Below are 20,776 nucleotides of genomic sequence, written 5' to 3'. Positions count from 1 at the left end.
GCTAATTCCCCAGATAGCACCTGCTGAAAGGTGCGTTTGATGGAAGTAGAAGAAGAGGGGAGAAAAAAAAGGAAAAAAAAAGATTCATTTTCTTCCCATGTGGTTCCCCTTTCCCTCAACTGTCTCCGCTAATACCTCTGATCATATTGGCCTTTTATGACGTTTCCTGGAAAGACAGTAGAAGCGAATAAGGGCCGGTGTCGAGTTGCCCTCGCGAAGAAAGCCGAGATGATGAGCAAAAAAAAAGAAGAAAAAAAAAAAAGGAAAAGTTGCATGACAATTATTCTATTCATTATTTGAGAAGACGGGGGAAACAGGGAAGGTACATAGCGGAGTGCGGCGTTGCTCTCGCGGTTGCTTCGGATCACGCCGGTACAACGAAATCAAGTGCTTTTATGTATATATGCAAGCCTGCCTAGCCTTACCACCCAGCGCATCGCCACGTTAGTCGACGCGATATCTCCCAAACATGAAACGGCGGGTTATAAATTGGCCTTTCCAAGCCGATATATTTGACATGATCTCGGCTTCCCGTCTCGTTAGCTCGCTGTTTGTTTCGTTTCTTGTATGCCACTCCTGTAGACTTTGTTGCAGGTTTTTTTTTTTTTTTTGAGTTCTTTAAGCAATGCGAGCCCCCCCCCCTTTCCCAAGGCGCCCCGGAGATGTAAGAAGGAGGGGTGGTGGGGTTCAGTGGTGGTGGGTTCTCTGAGGAGTTGTAGGGAAAAGAGAAAAAAAAAAAAAAAAAAAAGAAAAATCTCATGCTCCCAGGGAAGGCAGCCTTGGAGAAGAAGGCAAGGAGCTGCACCGCCAGGCACAGACGAGTCGGCATAATAACTACACTTACGCAGCTAGTCGACAAGTAATGAGACAATACCGCCGCGACTTCAAGGAAAACGCGCGGATATATAAAGAACAACAAGGCGAGCGGGGAGAGAAGGGGGTGCTTCGCAAAGTAGGAGATTGGGAGGAGGGCAACACGCACAAAAAAAAAAGAAAAAGAAGAAGAAAAAAAAAAGAACTCGAAAACTATGTCAACTTTTATTCCCTCTGTTATTCCACATCAATGGAGGCATGCCGCGATACTAATAAAAACAAAACAAAAAAAACACACACACACACACACAGGTAGCGAGCGAGACAGACACTCCGGCGAGAGAGGAGTTGCCGTGTTTGAGAAGAAAAAAAAAAAAGCGCTGCGGCAATTAACGACAAATAAGTTGTAGCGCTTCTCCCGGCGCGAAAGGGGTGATCCCGACCAGCGCTCGCTAAAAACATGTTTGATTTCGACATCAGAAAAAAATGGCAAATAAATAAACGTCAAATAAACAAGAGAGAGGTTTTTTTTTAGGAAAACAGCGACGGAATACATGAAGCTGCCGCCGCGGCGCGTCGGGGAGAAAGAGAAGCGCCGAGACAAATAAGCTCGCAACATTATAACATTAGCGCTCGGAGAATCACACTTAATTCCTAGGCAGAGATGGATATAAACTGCATTGTGGAGTTGCAAATCCCCCATTGCTTTGGATTAAAAACAGCTTGCATTGTTTTATGGAGGGGCGGAGGGCGGGGTCGTGTGGAAGACAGCACATTCTGATTACAGGGATTCGGATCAGGATTACGGTGGCTACCTGGATGAAGCGCTGAGGCCCAGGACAGGGTTGAAAAAGCATGCCATTTTTTTTTTTTTGGCATAGGCAGCTCACACAGCAATGCAATATGACAGTTAAAGGCCCTATGTTAGGGTTTTTCAAATACTTTAACCCGGACAACTTAACTTTTGTATTAATGTGGTACAACTTAAAGCAGTACTAAGTAACTCATGCCCCTAGAGGCCATAAGCGCCACTGCAGGTGTCGTAGCATGTTGCGTTTTTTTACTCGTCTGTGAGAGTAAATACTACGCTGACCGAAAAGAGAAAGGGAGAGAATATTGTACATCCAAATACACAATGAAGATATTTTTTTTTCACTCAAACTTGGCTGTAAATACTGTTTAAGTAGCGCTAGCCCGCAGTTAGCATTACCCATTAGCCTGTTAGCTTCTTCTTCGTGATTCCTTTAGTGTGTATTGGTGACTCCGACCCGGTGCAGGGAAGTTGCCAGCATGTTTATCTGGCCCAATCATCCCATTAACACTTGTATTGTCCCCAGAGGGACTACGGGAAGGATTTATAAAGTTAAACAAGTTACTTAGTACTGCTTTAAGTTAACATATGTGTAGGGAAAAGATGGAAAAGTAACGCAGTACGGCATATATCACGCCGCTGTTGCCATCAGGGAGCGCTTGGTTCAAATAAGACAACCAATTTCTTCCCATTTTCAAAGCTGCTTTCCCAACTCATTTCTAGCTCTCGCAACACCCTCATGCACTTCCCTATACTTCACATGGAGATACTGAATGCACATTTTGGGCTATAGAAATCAAAACTACTGTATGTGCTGCTCCAGGCTCTCACTTCCACATTGGAGAGAGACAAAGCTCACACATTCATGATAGCGATAGATCAAAATGGGCTGTATTTACACTTAAAACTAACAATTTGTGGCAATAGAAATGTACTTTACTACTAAATTGCTACCCCAGCTGTATTTGTCCTGAAGGCAATTTTAAAAATGAAATTACTAAGAAAGCGACTACCATGTTTTGGATGTGATTATAAACATTATACATTATAAAAAGGTTTTAAAGGAAAAAAAACATACAGTCTAGTAGAAATCAGGCTTATTAAAACAATGACTTTTGTTTCAACACGGCGCCATTGTTCCTTTTTATATTACTTTTCCATCCCCCTTGCGCCCGCCTAGTTAAACAGCCGGCGGAGGGGATCCATTTTAATGCGATTAATAACTTAGTTGATCACATATAACCTAATTTTACATTCAGTGCCGCCCTTGTCTGCCGGGGCCGTATCCACTGCTGACCTTTGGAGCCATCCGCGCTCACAATGAGCGCCATTGTCCTGTCCAGAAAGATGTTTTATATCAATACAAAAAAATAATACAATGTTCCCATCTTTAAAAAAAAAAAAAAGCGCTTGGCCACAAAGAAAAGGCCGGGGACCCGCAATTGAATGTGCGTTTGTTTGGGCCATTACGAGGATTCGGATTTCCGCTCGCAAAAAGGATGGGAACAAGTTTTCTCATGCATTCACAGTAATATGAATCGTCCTTTTAAAACAGATATGGTTACATATTAGGTACAGTAACTGGCAGAAGAGCGTTAAGCTGCCCTCCAACACTAAGGCCCTTTGTTAGGCAGCCCCCGGGTAATAACTGCCCCCTGATCCCTGTCTCGGAAGAAACCCCAACTCTTAATTTTTCATCGTTGAATATATTTGATTACACTGCCATTTTGTCATTTCAATTTCATGTGTTTAGCGCTGAGAGATCCGCATTCAGGATAGGCAATTAGGGCGCCACAAAGTAAGCCGTTTCAGCAGTGACAAGCGGGAAAGAAAGAAAGAAAGAAAGAACGAAAGAAAAATCCCCTCTCTCGCTTGTCCTTTACTTTGGCTTTGTCTCGTTGGCGCACACGTATACGGGAAATCAAATATTCATGGATGGCACAGAAGTTTCGGTGCACCCATATGTTTGGCGGTGGGAGCAGCTTGCAGTGGACACGGGCTTGGGTGACATGTTGGGTGGGGGTTGGGGTTGGAGAGGGGGTGGTGGTGACATGGAGCACGAGTATAGCCCCTGGCGCACGCTCACCGCTGGCATCAACAGGCCTCGGTGCATGGGAACAGCTATAGGAACACTGGGACAGTGCATGCGTTAATGAGGGCAGGAGGCAGGAGGGGCACGGGCTCATTCACAAGTTGAAAATGATGAGACGCGCTTTGACCTTTTGGAATGGAAATGGAAAAAACAACGAGTTCAGCTGCGTTAGTCCAGTCGTCTTGAGGACCGGTGAGGTGATCGGGAAATAAGGGATTTACCGGAGCGGAACCTAGAATCGGCCGTTTCAGTGGGATCTTTGGAACCATATGCCACTATGTATACAACTAACCCACTAAATTCTCCTTTTGCTTTGATATTGGCTGTTATTTGGCTACAAAATAATACCATTGTTGTTCAGTTTTCCACTTCTGGGCCAAAAAAAAAAAAAGGTCAACACAGTAAAGAAAGGTCACAAACTCTAATATTACGCTGTACTGCCTTCAGCTTTGTTATAAAACGCTTTTGCAATGTCACAATATTTATTTTAATCCAGTACTGCATTAGAGGAGAGTCAAAGCTTTCTCCATAACATCCCACATTATCTAAATGTTTAGGTCTGGACTCTATGGTGGCCACATAATGTTGTAGCTGAACCTCGACTTGAACAACTGCAACACTGTGTACCCAAAGATCAACAGACTTCCTGAAGATTCTGTTTTTTTCCCATCAATGGATTTCTTCTTCCCTGATGGCACAGGCATGTTCCAAGATGACAAGGCCAGGATTCATCCAGGCTCACGTTGTGAAAAGATTGGCCTTCACAGAGTTCAGATCTTAACCCCATTGAGAATCCTTTTCATGTGCTGAAGAAGGCTTTGTGCAGTGGTCACATTCTCCCATCATCAATACAAGATCCTGGTGAAAACATAACGCAACACTGGATCTTTTTTTTACATGGCTTATTGAAACAATCACGCTGCTGTAATCAAAGCTAAAACCGGTCCGGAAATAATAAGAGCGTGTGACCTTATTCTTGTGGCGCCTGATTCTTTTTGTCAGGCAGTGTATTACATTTGGCAGCTAATACTTTATACCCAACACTTAATACTTTTACAACATTCTCCATATAAAGCCATTAAGCCAATTCCTTCAACGGGAAAAAAAAAACACACACACACTAAATCCGGTCTTCATGCCATCTGAACTCGATGAAGATTTACACCCTTACATCTCTATCCAATCGCACATCTCTCTCCCTTCTGTCCTGTTTGCCCTCCGCTGCACCCCACACTTTCCCTTTCCTTTAATAATCTGTTGTGAGAAGGATGAGCCCACGGAGCAGCGTGATTCACTGGCCAGGAATCCTTGTAAAAATCAGCCCTCCGCGCATTTGCCAGTTTCCAGAAATTGTAAGAAATTTATGGTTTCGTTGGCTTTTTTTATTTTTTATTATTAGGATAGGAAAGGAAAGAAAAGAGGCCGGAGTCGGGAGGGGTACTCGGGGGGATTAAAAGTATAGGATTAGCACTATACTTAAAGACGAAGCTATTATAATGTGAAAACTCATCCTGGATTATTCGATAGCGGCTGCTCATTGTAACTACGGTTCTACGACGATTTCGAGGTTTTTTTTTGTTTTTTTTTCTCCCCTTCCTCGCAACTTTGATGCTGGATTTCCAACGCCGTCGCTAACTCCGCCAGTTATACCAACAGCATTGCCTCTTTTTAAGCTTTTAAACACCGAACAATAGCCAAGCACATACCCGCGCGCATTAATGCTTTTGTATACGAAGAAAAGAGATAAGCAGGGTTTGGCTGCGCTGCCCCGTCATTTCAACAGCAAAGACAAAAAAAAAAGAAAGAAATCTCTTTCCGTCATCAAATCCAAGTTGATCTGTCCATGTCGAGGGATAAACAGACAGACATCATCTTCTCCACATGCTAATGTACTAAACAAGGATTGGTCACACTTTTTTTTTTTTTTTTAAGAAGTATCCGGTAATGGATTTCCGTGTTATTTAACTGCCGCGTAAATGTCTTTATCACAGTAAAGATTAAAAAAAAACATGTCCTCCCTTTCTTCTCCGTCCATCCATCTATATCTGTCTTCCTCAATATCCTTCCATCAGATTTTTTTTTTCTTTTTTTTTTTCACGCCCATAAAAGATGATATCAGAGCAACGGTCGGCATGCGTTGCAAGGTCAGTGCCGCTCGACAGATGACAAACGATCTCAAGATGGCCGCATCATCTGTCCGGTAGTTTGGAGAAAGAAAAGACGGAAAAAAAACCAAAAAAAACGGGAAAATAAGAGGAATGCATATCGCTGTGTTCGAGTGGGTTGTCACTTGACGGAACCACCGATAGCTTAAATCGATTCCATCTTGGCGTTTGACTTATTTACTCAATCACTTTATTAACAGCTTGTTAATACGCTTTCAGGAAAGTCAAGAAACGTATATATCATTTTGATTCTAGAGCGAAGGCAAAAGCAATCAGTTGGGGGCCGAACCTTGCCATACTATATCTACACATCCGGAAAGGGACTTGGCAAGAGATAATGATTCCTTACTATGGACAAGCTGCTCATCAGATGGAAAGACGGGTCTATTTTTGTGCCCCCCAACACTCCCCCCTTTCTCATACAATCGATGCCCTTTACCCCCTCCCTCCTCCTCCCCTGTGCCAGTGCTTCTTTCTCTCCTCCCATCATCTCGTTCCGCCGCCAAACACCGGACAGGGACAAACGTTTGAAGATCTTAGAGTGCCTTTGTTGCGCGCGGGCAGAACGCAACTTTCCGTTTAAATCATTTGATTGATTTTCATCCTTGTTTATTCTCTCTCTCTCTCTTTCTCTGTCTCTCATTATCGTCCCGTCTCGTGCACGGAGCTGAGGGAACGCGCTAACGACACACACACACACACAAACACTCGCACACGTGTCGAGCCCGGAGAGCGTCCGTCTTCCGGCGCGCTGATGGCCACTTTTGACAAAACACTAAGTGCGTTTCTTAATTATGTGACTTCTCTGTAATACCGTTGTCACGCGCCGCAGACAGGGCCTCTCTCGGCGCGCTCTGATGTTGTTATTATGTTCTCATTTGGATGCCGGATCCCCGCAGGTAGTCGCCCCCTGCCTCCCCTCCGCATCGTCTCCCTTCCTTGCAACACTCGCACATCCAACGCTTATATGAGGAGTAGTGTGGGGGGCCCTGGTTCTAAAACTGGTGGTTCTTTGGCTTCTTCGGGTTCATCTGCAATTTCAGTCCCTTCATTCAGTAGTTACATGTTTCTGGTTGAGACGTGGTGTACTCACAATATAGTCCAATCTGTCTCTTTTTTTTTAGACCTGGTTTTGTCCTGATTTGATCCTGATCTTTGCCTGGATATCATCTCCCTTGGGCCCATATGAAAAGTAGTGTGGGGGCCCTGGTTCTAAAACTGGTGGTTCTTTGGCTTCTTCGGGCTCATCTGCAATTTCAGTCCTTTCATTCAGTAGTTACATATTTCTGGTGGAGACGTGGTGTACTCACAATATAGTCCAATCTGTCTCTTTTTTTTTAGACCTGGTTTTGTCCTGATTTGATCCTGATCTTTGCCTGGATATCATCTCCCTTGGGCCCATATGAAAAGTAGTGCGGGGGCCCTGGTTCTAAAACTGGTGGTTCTTTGGCTTCTTCGGGCTCATCTGCAATTTCAGTCCTTTCATGTTTCTGGTTGAGACGTGGTGTACTCACAATTCAGTCCAATCTGTCTCTTTTTTTTTAGACCTGGTTTTGTCCTGATTTGATCCTGATCTTTGCCTGGATATCATCTCCCTTGGGCCCATATGAAAAGTAGTGTGGGGGCCCTGGTTCTAAAACTGGTGGTTCTTTGACTTCTTCACGGTTATCTGCAGTTTCAATCCTTTCATTCATTTCGTTGACGCTTTAGTAGAACAATTTAGTCCAATTTAGGTCTGTTCAAGACTCTTTTTTTAGACCTGGTTTTGTCCTGATTTGATCCTGATCTATGCCTGGTCATCATCTCCCTTCCTTGCAAGACTTGCACATCCAACAATCCAGTTTTTTCCCCATATGAAAAGTAGTGTGGGGGCCCTGGTTCTAAAACTGGGGGTTCTTTGGCTTCTTCGGGGTCATCTGCAAATTCAGTCCTTTCATTCATTTCGTTGACGCTTTAGTAGCTACATGTTTCTGGTTGAGACATGGTGTACTCACAATTTAGTCCAATCTGTCTCTTTTTTTTTAGACCTGGTTTTGTCCTGATTTGATCCTGATCTATGCCTGGTTATCATCTCCCTTCCTTCCAACACTTACACATCCAACAATATATCTTTGGGCCCATCTGAAAAGTCTTGTGGGGGCCCTGGTTCTTTGGCTTCTTCAGGATCATCTGCAATTTCAATCCTTTCATTCATTTCGTTGATGCTTTAGTAGTAACATGTTTCTGGTTGAGACAAGGTGTACTCACAATTTAGTCCAATCTAGGTCTGTTCAAGACTCTTTTTTTTTAAGACCTGGTTGTGTCCTGGTTTGATCTTGATCTACGCCTGGTTGTACTTGGAAGGCCAGTTCTTTTATGAGGTGGTGTGAAAACTTTGACAAACACTGCTGTAGACCGATACAGACCACATAAAAGTCGAGGAAATGGAACAATAGAAGTGGAGAATGCCGCACTTGATCGAAAAAGTCAATAATAGGTACATAAACTTGTAGAAATCTGGCAAAAAAAGAAAATGCAAATAGTTTCACACAGGAAAATCGAGATATAGGCACTGCATCTGTCCTGAACCTGAAGTGGAAATTAACAGCTTGCCTTTGAAAACAGTATCAAGCCAACGTGATATGTGGTTTCAAACAATATTCCAAAAAATTCGACACGCCTATAGTGTCATTTCCCACAGACCTACTTCCGATGATTTCTGCTCATAAACAACAGCATGTCCCAGCGGGGCTACCGTAGCTGAAAGAGAGAGGTGTTACGACGCAATTGTAATCTGTATGTAAAGTACGCTTCCACCGAATATTCTCCCCGTAATGTGAATCATTATGTCATTGAATTTAAATGACAAAGAATATGGCTTTACTATTGCGCTGATTCGACGCTGCTGTGCAGATTTAAATGGGAAATTGTAACTTCAGTGGCCGTTTTCTCAAAATGTATAATTTTCATCTCCATGAGCTTTGAACTGTGTTTGAAGACTTGCTGATAGAAGCGCTTTGGGTGTCTTGTGTCATATACACAAATAAGATCCCCTTTCCTTTCTAATTCCTTGCCTTATTTATTGATTGAAATGATTAGTTTTTTGTCAGTGTTAACTATTGAAAGGCTAAATCCATCTTTCTTTCCAACATGTCAACAGAACAAACCCATACATATATATCCATTATCCAGATGACAAGTGACATATGACCCTTGTATTCGGAAGGATCTTTTGTATAATTTTCTACATTTTAGGTATTCAGCAAATAAACGAATTAGACAAGAAAGAAAAGATTTTATCATTAGGCCTGTTTGCTGTTTTTACATCAAACAGTCCCGGAGTTATTGTCCCTTCATCTCCTGCGCAGAAGGGCCTTTTTAGTTAATTCTGAAAAACAAATTCAAATGAAACAGAAGGTGCAACTTTTTAATGTTTGTTTTGCTTTCCATGTCTTGTGCAACAAAAGCCCTGTCAGCTTCCACCTGAAGTTTTCCAAGGCTTCTTTTCTCCCAAGCTGTTAGCTCCACCACAACACCACTCGGCTCCCATTAAGCCTTAAAAGTTTACAAAGCTTTTTTTTTTTTTCATGCAACTTTTTCCCTTAACATCCGAGCTATTAAATCTCCCACTCGGCACACAATGAATCCCGCCGGCCTATCGGGTTTTTTTTTTTTTTTTTTTTGAGCGTTGACTGCCGAGGTTTGCAGTATTGGATCGCGCACCTATTGAAGCTGACGCTGTATAACAAAGCATAGAGGGCCAAAAGTAATGATCATATACAAATATCAATATGAGAAAGAGTGCGCGCTAAAGAAGACGTATGGCTATTGATGTTTAAATAACTGTAGCGTCAGGGAGATGGAGAGAGGGGAGGAAAAATGTGAATCATATTTTCTCCAGCGCGTCGTCTTGGGGAGAGAAGAGAGAAGAATCGAAACACAACAAACGCACACACACAAACCGGAGCTGAGGACATGGATGGGACGGCAGCGCTTCTCTCGCAAAACTCAAGAGCCTTTCACGCTAATGTGCAGGGCCGCGCGTCCACAAGGGGGCCCACAAAGGCTGAATGTTTAGTCTACTACAAGAAAAAGAAGAAATACTGACAAACAATGCAATTACAGTGATTCTAATTGACGGACAATATTGTTACAATACATTAGCAACTGCAGCCTTTTGTGCTCTATAAGCAAATACGTTCTCCCAGATAGACAATGCACAGGGCCCCCACAAAGACAGCAACGGCTCTGTCAAGACAACACTGCTTTTCTGGGCTGCACAATATAACCCCACATTTTTCGTCCTCACAATATCAGACGATGCAATATGCACATCGCAAGAAGCTTGTGGTTCTGGCAAAAATGGCAAATAAAGGTATTATTCAATAGCTGTATGCCACATTATCTTCCACGCAAATGAGAATGCACTGACAGTGTGAACTCTTCCAATGAACCCAAACAAGGGAAAAGTTAAAACTTCAAACATGTATTCTTCCCCACTCCAACAGGCGCATGTGCCTTTTAATTTGTCCGGCCGTGCGAGGCCGTATTAGCATTTCAAATAGTCGTATTTGAAGACGGCGCTTTAAATGCCAGCGTGTGGATTGATGACAATCACCTGGACGCCGAGGCGTGAGTGAAAAGGCGTCTTTCTCTTCCGTCTGACATTAAAACTAAAGCAGCGGCCACAGCACCAGCACAATACAAATATACAGATAAGTCTCCCCGGTCTCGCTTCTCGCTCCTTGTTTTCCTGCCTTTTTTTAACTTTTGAATATTGTTGCCATGTTCATTGTATTTACACCTATCCGAAACACCACTACTCTTCCTGGGGTCGAACTCATTAAAACACACACACAAATACTTATAGCTAAATACGAAAATAAAATACAGATACATACAAAACACATCCCAAGTCATACTCACCTTGCTGCACAAATAACAATTAGTTCGTTAACATCAAGTTCACAGAGGCAGTGTTCTGTTTCACCACACATTTGTCCTTTTTCCACTAGTAGCAGAGACAATGTGCATTACAGTGACACATTTTCCACCGCATGCTGCCCCTATGTCCTCGGGCAAGACACTCTGACCACCCCTTTGTGTGGGTGACAGTGAATGGTGGAAAACATTTCAAGCAACTCTTAGTATTTGTAGAAAGAGCCACTTGTCTTTGAGCTGTACAAACGGCAATCTCATTTCTAATCCCGTTCTTTTTTAATTGTATAACTGCGTTTTTCCTGCACTCTCAAATGTCAAGTACAGTACGGGACCAACGGCATATTTCTCACACTCCTTTGCGTGCCTTTACGTCTCCCCATTTCTCTCGCTCATTACCTGACTATCACTCTTACATTTGAACGGGCAACAGTGCACGATCTGCTCAGGAACAAACTAAAATAAGAGGAGAATCAGCAGGATCGGGGAGCAGAGGGGGGAGAAATTGATTCGGTGGCAAACAGTTGGAGAGCGCGTTCACATGTAAAAAAAAAAAAAAAAAAGCCCCCCTCCTCCTCCTCCTCTTTTCACTGCGTTTTCATCACTTTTCCATATTAATTTCTGTAATTTACAGTAAAACCAATAGCTGCCACTCACACGAAAAGACGAGAAATCCAAAACAACGCTGTAAATTTACGGTATTGGGCAAACAGCTGCTTTGACGTTTACGGCTAAGGCCACTCTAAAATATTAAAGATTTGTTGTCGGGCCTCTACATCTGTAACCATCTGCTTTCTATTAAAACATTACGCTAAAAAGCCAAGCAACACACTGACTCCGAGATGCTATTTCGAGACTTTTTTTTTCTTCTTTCCTTCCCTAACTTCTTGGATCCGCGCAATCTTTTGGGTTGGGTGGGGGAGAGAAGCTGCATTGGCACAGACAAACAACCTTTTTGGAGTCGCGTCGAACTCTCGCAGCTAACTAGAAACATCAAAAAGGAAAGCGGGGATTGAGCGGCGGAGCTATCAATGTGGAAAACACAGAAGTGCGCTGACAGACATGGAGAAGAAACAAAAAAACAAAAACAAAAAAAAAGAACACTTGGAGGGGAAAGAAGTGGTTTGGAAGCTTGTGAGATGTGGAATAGGGAAGCAATCTTTTTTAAACTAACACCTGTTTAAACTTCGGGATCAATCTGTTTGACTGGAATTATGACAGACGTTCGCAAAGTCGAGATTTTTCCAAGCGAATAAATCTGGGGGAATGATTGTGACGTGGAGAACGAGGCCAAAATGTGTGAGGAAAAATGTGATTTTCTTAATTTGATAACCTCAACGTCTTGAGGAGTGTAGGATCGTAACATGAGACTTCACCCACTGTTGATCCACTTGTTACATCAAAAGAGTGGCTGGATCCAAAAGATTTCGACAGTTCCATGTCATTCCCATCTTCCATCTTTACCAGAGTCATTTATTCTTACAGTTCGGACAATCTAAGTGCACTTGTTTTGCCTTAGATTGTCCGAAGAGTGTCTTCAGGAGTGTAGGATCGTTACAAGAGACAATGACTTTGCCCACTGTTGATCCTCTTGTTACATCAAAAGAGTGGCTGGATCCAAAAGATTTCAACAGTTCCATGTCATTCCCATCTTCCATATTTACCAGATTCATTTATTCTTACAGTTCGGACAATCTAAGGGTACTTGTTTTGCCTTAGATTGTCCGAAGAGTGTCTTGAAGAGTGTAGGATCGTAAACAAGAGACAATGACTTTGCCCACTGTTGACCCACTTGTTACATCAAAAGAGTGGCTGGATCCAAAATATTTCAACAGTTCCATGTCATTTCCCTCTTCCATCTTTACCAGATTCATTTATTCTTGCAGTTCGGACAATCTAAGGGTACTTGTTTTGCCTTAGATTGTCCGAAGAGTGTCTTGAAGAGTGTAGGATCGTAAACAAGAGACAATGACTTTGCCCACTGTTGACCCACTTGTTACATCAAAAGAGTGGCTGGATCCTAAAGATTTCAACAGTTCCATGTCATTTCCCTCCTCCATTTTTACCAGATTCATTTATTCTTACAGTTCTAAGGGCACTTGTTTTGCGCTGAAAGTGTTTGAGAAACCATCGAAAAGTTTGTTGGGTTCAGTCGCCCAATTCGTTTGTCTCAGTGAAGTTTCGATCGAGAGCCGTGAGCCCATGTTTTTCCACCATCACTGACTAAACCACTTCCGTCCTGTTTTTTTTTTTTTTTCCCCCCTTCGCTTTTTGAAGACATTAGCAGCAAGGAAAAACAAGAAACTGAAAACTGGCGCTTCTTCTTCTTTCTTGACGAAGTTTCGAACTGTCTTTGAAAGCAAAAAAAAATAAGCAACAGTGTACAATTTGGTGGAAATGCTGCTCGGACTATTTCGGAGTGCTTTTTTTTTTTTAGTTTGTGAATCTTCAAGCTTCTATAAAAAAAGGGTCAAAATAGAGATGAAAACATGCCGGAAAAGCAACAATAACACATTTTTTAAAAGGAGACAAAAACACAACCAAAATGTGACGAAAACGCAACAAGAAAGCGTCAGAAAACACAACAAAAAAACAAATCATAAAAGTGACAAAAAAGCGATGAAAAGGTGAGGAAAACATGACATGACATGCAACGAAAAAAATGTGTAGGCCTTAGCTTTCAATTGAGGCGTTACACTGGCCTAAAGGCTATACTGTAAGCTCCAGTCGAGAAGCTTCTACTGTATATGTGCTCTGCTAAGGTGGGGGCAAGAAGTCAAAAAAGTCTACTATCCACAAAACATCTTATCTTACATTAAGATAAAAAGCCCCAAATTGAACGCAATGTCATGTTCTTAATTCACCCACTTGAATGATTTACTTCACTGACTTCCCTGATCAATCGCAAGTTGAAAAAGATTTCGCAAACCGCCCTATTTGCTCCTTCCCGTAGATTGCAGATTCCCCTTCCCCCCCGCCCGTGTGCCAGCAGAGTCTTCAGAAATTATGAATGACAAAGTATCCTTTATGGCGCTCGGCACAATGACTAAAAACCACATAAAGTGCCATAGTCTTCTTGATTCATATCTCTATATCACATCCCTCCAGCCCTTTCTGTCCTTGAGCAATTCACTAACGCGCTGCTCAAGTTGCCGTGACTAAAACGTCGGAATTGTAAAATTACAATCGCCACCCTTTTCTCTCTCTCGCTCTCTCTCATTTTTTTTTTTCCTTCTTCTTCTGCTGATGTCCTTGCTTCTTTCAGGGTTGCGGAGGCGGACAATGACTCAGAGTGTTTGGGGCGATGACATCTGTCCCGCTAGAACAGATAGCGAAAGAAGGGAGGGGAGGAAAAAAAGAAAGAAAAAAAAGAACGTAGAGGGCTTCTGAAGGCTGCGGCTAAATATTATGTTACAGTGCGCATAGAAGGGAGGGGAGGGAGCGGGGGGAATTATGGGCCAAGTCAAAGGTAAACAATTACAACATCGTGAGTCACTTTTTTGGAGCGCGGCTAAAGGGAGATCGGCCCCTTGCGCTTAATAGGTAATTTCCTTTTGTCTTGCGAGGATGGTATCGCGCGCCGTAGCTCTCGTCAGGGTGGTCCCGCCGCCGCCGCTGCGCTCGTGGAAGCCGGCGAGCAGAGCAGCCACACACGTATAAATAAAATGAGAGAGTGCAGGGGAGAAATTACACATTTGAGAAGAAGGGAAAAAAAAAAGTTGGCAGGGGGAAAACTTCGGCGGGAGTTGTTCGGATTACGGGAGAGTTGCCGTGTTTATACGTAAGGAATTGCAAAGGGAACGAATAAGCCATGTGACCGGACTGGAAAAGCATGTGAGGGAATAAAACGGCGGTGTCTTTTATGCGTTCGTTTAACTTCGTTCGACATGCAGTGATTTTATGGTGATGTCATGCTGATTGTAGACTTTGTTATCTGGGTTCGGGATATAGCAATCTTGCAGAAAAAAAAAATACTTTGCAGACTACTAATTGATAGTATGGCAAAAGTGTTAAGGCCTACTGTTTTTGATGTCGGCAGTGATATTTAAGCACATGGGTACAGGAAAGTCTTTGAAAAGATTTCGCAAACTACAGACAAAGTAAGCTGGTGGACTGTTTTTGTGTGAGTTTTAGTATTGGTTTTGTAGATAAGTTTTTATTTTCCTCCCCCTGCATGTTCCAGCCATGTCTTAATGTGTAGAATGAGCCCCAACCTATTCACCACAACTGCCTCTAAAATCCTGCACTGTCACTCAAAAAGTTGCTACTTCGGGTCCGAAGTGCCGTCATGCACGAGCTTAATATAGAAGGTGCAGTTACGCGTACGACCTAAGGTGGCAGTAATGAGTATAAAATGGCCAACTTGCATCTAGTCTCTTTAAGAAAGCAAACATCACATGCACTAAAAAAGAGATATCACACGTTTACAGTAGAACCTTTGCAGTAGAGAAAGGTCCTCAAGCTGTCACCTGTACTAAGGCTTACAATAATGTAGCAGAAGTTTGAAAACAGGATGAGTTTGTCCAATCTGCTGCTGAAAGATTGCAAGTTTCTAACGATCCTCGTCAACGCTCAATCCACCCCAGTACAGCCGACGGCATGAGAACCTTTTTTTACGCAAACTTTCTTGCGGCTCGACTCTTATGTACACAGTGTGAGAAAATGGAATTACTGTTTGCGTGTTAAAACCCAGCGTATCATCAGACAGAACTGAAACGTCTCCACTTGTCTCCGCCGACAGATTCGGCGGGACACTTTTGTTTTTCCTCATTTGCAGCTTAACTACATGTCCGTTCTGTCAGCTCCTGTTTGTGCTCTTTCCTCCCTCCTTCCTCCTCCCTCCCTCTCTCGTCACTCTCGTCTGGTGATGTCAGCATCGCGGCGTGAATCATTAGGATATCAGTGTTCCAGCCCGTGACAGAAAGTGCCTGATTAACGCGCTTTCTTGTTTTTTCCCCCCTTTCTTCTCTCCATCCTCCCATATTCTCCCCCCCCCACACCCCCCTTTTCTCTATGCAAGAACTCCTGCTGCTCTCAACGACAACGCCACCCCCTCCTCCCACCGCTCTCTCCCCCTCCTCTCCTGTCGCGAATGGCAGGGAGTCACAGGTGTGTGGCAATAATTACATATACACTTGGAATAATAAAAAAAAAAGGCAAAAAAAAAAAAAAATAACGTCGTTTTCATCATTTAATAAGTTTGCGGTTAAAATAGGCAAAGCGAGACGACGGAGCGGGGCCCGGAATCTTATCGGATACCCCAACCTCTAACTTAATCATAAGGCTCTTAAGAGCAGCCCGCCACCAGCTGGGGCTCGGTAATATGCATGCAATATGTGTGTAAAACGATACGCTTTAATTTTGAGCCCACTTTGAGCAGCAACAAAATCTGTTTATATGGAAGACATTTAAAAGAAGGGAAGGCAGAGGAGGAGGAGGAGGAGGAGGGAGAGGAGGGAGAGGTTAACTATTGCACTGCGGGTTCGACAAAAGCCATCTGTCGGGAAGACGTACGTATATGTGTAGATCATATAGACGGGGAGGGGGAAAGAAAAGGGGGATGATAGTTTGGAAACGGGGCGTGGCGCCAATAGTCGACTTCATGGAAAGGAGCTGTGACATAACAACGATGTTTGGAGTCGGATTTCCCAAGCATATGGCGAAAGCAAGCTGTTCTTATTTCTGCATGTCCGAAACGTCTTGCATGACTATAAGCAATTAACCTACGGGCTGAACTTTGAAATTCGCTTTGAGGATCGTCCAAGGCGATCGCTCAAAAGCACAAGTACAGTATATTTGTCCAAGTCAGATCCGATTGTTTGAGTTTGAGTAATAAATCAAATTGAAGGGCCTTGCAGCTTGGAGGCCTGTTCCTTTAAAGATTTCATACCTGTGACTACGTTGTCTTCCAGAGATGATGTCTAATGCGTCATGACATATCTGTATGCCAACTGTTTTGCGACCGAAGGGTAGTACTTTTTATCCACATAGTTGCTGTCAAATGAGCAGTTTCTTCCACTTCTGCAAAACCGCTGGAATGGCCTGGCCTTTTTGCAAACACCTCTCCACAAACTTAAACTAAAACAATGTGCGTCTTCCTTTTGTTCATCCCCGTACATCCATAATTCACCCCGTTTTCAATTGTCACATTTTTCTAAGTTCGTCACAAACGAATGCAAACGGCAGCCCCCCTTTTCGAGCAACCTCTCCAGCTTGTCATTTGGTGTTTTTAAAGTTCCACTCCCTCTCCCTCCTCCCCTGCTTCCTACTTCTTCTCGGGAGCTCCTGGGTGGCATTCTCGGAGTCGTCGATTGATTGTTTACCTTAATTTGGCGGGGGTTTTCAGCGCGGTAACAAATGCTGGACAAGGGCCGCTCTAAAGGCGAGGCACTCTCTAAAAGCGGGGCAAGGCTGGCTGATGACGGCTAATGACTGTGATGACACGGATTCTGCCCGTCTCCGGGGGATACAGGCACGGCGTACGCTGCTTTCCGCTCCGGCCCGGGGGGAGTCACCTGAGGGGGGGGGGGTGAAGTCGTTTAGGGACAGCGGGAAAAAAGAAGGGGGAGGGGCTAGACGTAAGTGTGAAGTGCGAAAGATGGGAATGAAAGAGCCTGGAATTGAAGGGTAACAATATGATGCATTGCCTTTCACACTGTCCGGTCAAGCCTGTGGTCCACAAATAATGGTGGTTCTGAATTATTCTATTGTGGTTTTCAAAGGCGTCAACTGGACTGGGTTGTTTTTTGAGTTGAGGTTGTTTGAAGAAAGAGGAAAAGATGCTTCCAACTCCACAGCAGTAAATGAAATAAAATAGAATAAAGAGCAACAAGCTTAAAGAGAAGCGAAATTCAGGGTTATCCAAGACCAAATAATCAAATTGTTAATCCGTCACCCTTGGGCGAGACACTTCACCTAACTTTTTTGAGCGAAAGAAGCTGTTGATTCATAGAAGCAACCATATCTTTTGTCAGCGAGTCCCAGGGCAGTACCGGCCACAGACGTTCCTCATTCTAGCACCTGTTGATGTTGAAGTTCAAACTTAAAAATTCTCTCAATTGCTGCCAGGCCCTGTCCCATTCATCGTATGCTTGTACCTTACCCCCGCCCACGCCTTTGAGGAAGGGGGGGATTTCAAAGACACTCTGTTCGCGACTTCAAAAACCAGCCGAAACGTCCGTCAGCCCCCGTCACTTCACCGCCGCACGCCGGAGCAGACACATTTGATCTGTCCTCTCAGCGGATCAACAGACTCACCAACGGGGAGATAGAAGAAGATGAAGAACAGAAAGGGAAAAGAGGGAAAGAAAGGAGAGGGGCTTATGCAACAGGTGGCACTCCGGCGACGGAGTGGGTGCGTTATCCTGTGTTGGTAGTTGAAAACAAAAATGTGTATGGTTTGATGTGAATTGTAAACATCCTTTTCTGAATAATGCTAGGGAATGCTGTTCAATTGCCATTTCTCGGCGCTAGAATCGGGGTAAAATTGACCCACGGTGTGGTGTATTTCAAAGCCTATACGAAACACATTGTTATTGTTTTAAATTACCAAACAAAAATGCACATAATAGCGTGCGAATTGTCAAGTGATGAGTGAAGTGTGGGCAGATACTCGATTAGCTTTGGCAAATTGATAGTTTATTATTTAACGTTTTGTAGCTAAGTCTAATTATTAATTACTTACTGTCTGCCTTGTTTACACTGTAAGTAATTGTTTCATTTGGCACGCACACTTTTTTTTAAATCAAGATCAAGGTACCTACATATAAGCATATTTTTAACTCATAGACAAGATTTATAATTGATAAAAAAAAAGTTGTGCCAGCAAAGTTTATTTAAGTTTATACATAGGCTGTAAATCTCTTGTAGATTTAAGGTAGTAGTGATAGATTACTCACTCAAATGGTTCATGTTCAAATATATTAGAATATTACAGGTATTTAAAAATTGTTTTAATGAAAAGGTAAAGGGTAAAAGTGTATACAGCATAGATTTAGTCAAAGTCAAAGGCATTTCTTGTGTGTGACATACAAACATTTAAGCCACAATCATTAGAATAAAAACACACGTTCAAACTATCATGCCAGTTTGTTCCCTCGAAAAAAAGAGGAGGAAATAAAGTGACAACAGGGCCAAACGTTTTAGCCGTTATCTTTGAAATCACCACACTTGCTTCCATTACCGATACATTCTTCTAAGTAAACCGCGCACCATTATGAGCATTTTATCTCGTGCACTGCCTTCCACTCTTGTCATCTCCAGATCAAATCCTTTGTTTTATTTGCGTACACGGGGCTTATTAGCGGCTAAAGTGGCCTAATAGCCGCGCATCTTTCCCGTCTCTCTCCTTCCCCGCTTGTATCTATCAATCCATCGGGCCATCTATCTGTCGCTCATTGTCATTGTGCGCCGGGGGGTGGGGGTTGCGGGGGGGGGTTGATATTTATAGTTGTGTCTCCAGGATACGCCGGGTATAGTTAGCTCTTAAATCCTGTACGTGAGATCAGACTGCATAATTACCTATCGCATTAAGCCCTCTCTGTCCGGCAGACTTAGGCCATTGTCGCTCCGGGTCTCTCTGCCTGTCTTGTCTGTGCGGGTCCACGGCTGTCTGGGGCTATGGAGATGTCCGTGCAGAGCAGAGGAGGAGCAGCTGGGAGCAGTATTGATACACAGTGTGCCCGAAGGGGGGGGGCAACAGAGTGAAATAGAGGGAGATGGATATGCGATTTGAAGGAGAGGCGTTGTAAGCTATGGCAATGCAATGTTTTGGTTTGTTTGACAGTGCGACACAAAGCAGATGGCTTACAAAATGCAGACATAGTTGCAATAATGTGATTAGTTGAATTCCAAAGGTCTTTCCATCCTCCATGAGTAAAATGATGAAATAACTGCATGTTTTCAAAGACGATGTGAAGTATGATTTATATTTAATGTAATGCATTGCTATAGTGCAGAATTTGAAGGCAGTGATAATCATATAATATAATCATATAATCATATTTTTTACCTGATAAAGCAGCAAAAGGTTGAGAAAAATTAAGTGTAAAGTGCTTCTTTTTGGCAAGCCAAATATGGTATGATTGTGGAAATTCGGTTAACCTGAGAATTCTCCCTTACGTACAGCCACATTTCTTAATCAGTTAGTTATGTGTTAATTTGGTACACATTAATGCTTTCTCATTAACAACTTGACCCATGAAATAAACTCCAAACTGAAAAATAGAAACATGTTTTTTAACTGGAATACAACTTTTAAATCAAGACTTCAGCTTTAAACATGTAAAAACTGGGAGTTGCTTTGATAGGACAGATGTGTATCAGCAAGGCAGGGGTGTCCCATGTCGCCTCATCTCTTCGTTACATGTCCATTTCAGATTGCGCTTCTGTAGTCTATATTTTCAGCCCAGCCTAAAAAAAAAACACATTGCATTGTTAGACATAGAATCATATGTAGTTTTGAGTAAATTGTGGCATTAGTTTTTTTCATTTTTTTTCCCCCACACGTGAACGCATTACCAAATTAACTCTAGTGTTATATTGAAAGGAACACACCACAGTTAGACTATGATAAGTTCACTGTATAAAACATTTGAGAATAGTCTGAATTACTGTATATTTGAAATCTAGAGAGCAGGTTTAAGACACAGAAAGACCCCAATGTCGACAAGATTTTTTTTGTCTTTTACATCATATTTGCAAGTTGACATCACTCAGATGTTGCTTTTTCTGGCGGGGTTTTTTTTGTTTGATTCGCCCGCCCTGGCAGTTATTGTGTCGGGGGGGGAAGGGGGGTGCGAACCGGGGGGACGCGAAGGTGATAGCGTTTGCAAACACACAAATTTCCTCGCGGTTAAAAAAGAGATGAAGAAAAGAAGTAACACATGTTGGTTTTGACAAGTGGAGACAGGCTGGACCGGGAGCGCTCGCAGTCCCGGGGGAAATGGGCAGCGATGGCAGGTGATCCGTGTGCGCGAG

General features: G+C 43.0%; 1 protein-coding gene across 7 annotated transcripts in view; it reads left to right on the top strand.

The window, feature by feature from the left end:
• The window catches only part of znf536 (zinc finger protein 536), a 322,643-nt gene that overhangs the window by 233,274 nt on the left and 68,593 nt on the right, over positions 1-20,776 (top strand). For 3 of the 7 annotated variants that reach the window (XM_079554661.1, XM_079554660.1, XM_079554662.1), the window contains exon 8: positions 15,819-15,907. The exons of the other annotated variants lie outside the window; for them this stretch is intronic. In XM_079554661.1, the coding sequence (XP_079410787.1) occupies positions 15,819-15,907 (89 nt within the window). The remainder of the gene's footprint in view (positions 1-15,818; positions 15,908-20,776) is intronic. 7 annotated transcript variants of the gene reach the window in all.

The sequence above is a fragment of the Gobius niger genome (assembly GCF_951799975.1).
Source record: "Gobius niger genome assembly, chromosome: 4".
Taxonomy (NCBI): Eukaryota; Metazoa; Chordata; class Actinopteri; order Gobiiformes; family Gobiidae; genus Gobius; species Gobius niger.
Note: the sequence above shows the minus strand (reverse complement) of the source record. Positions and strands in the feature narration are given on the sequence as shown.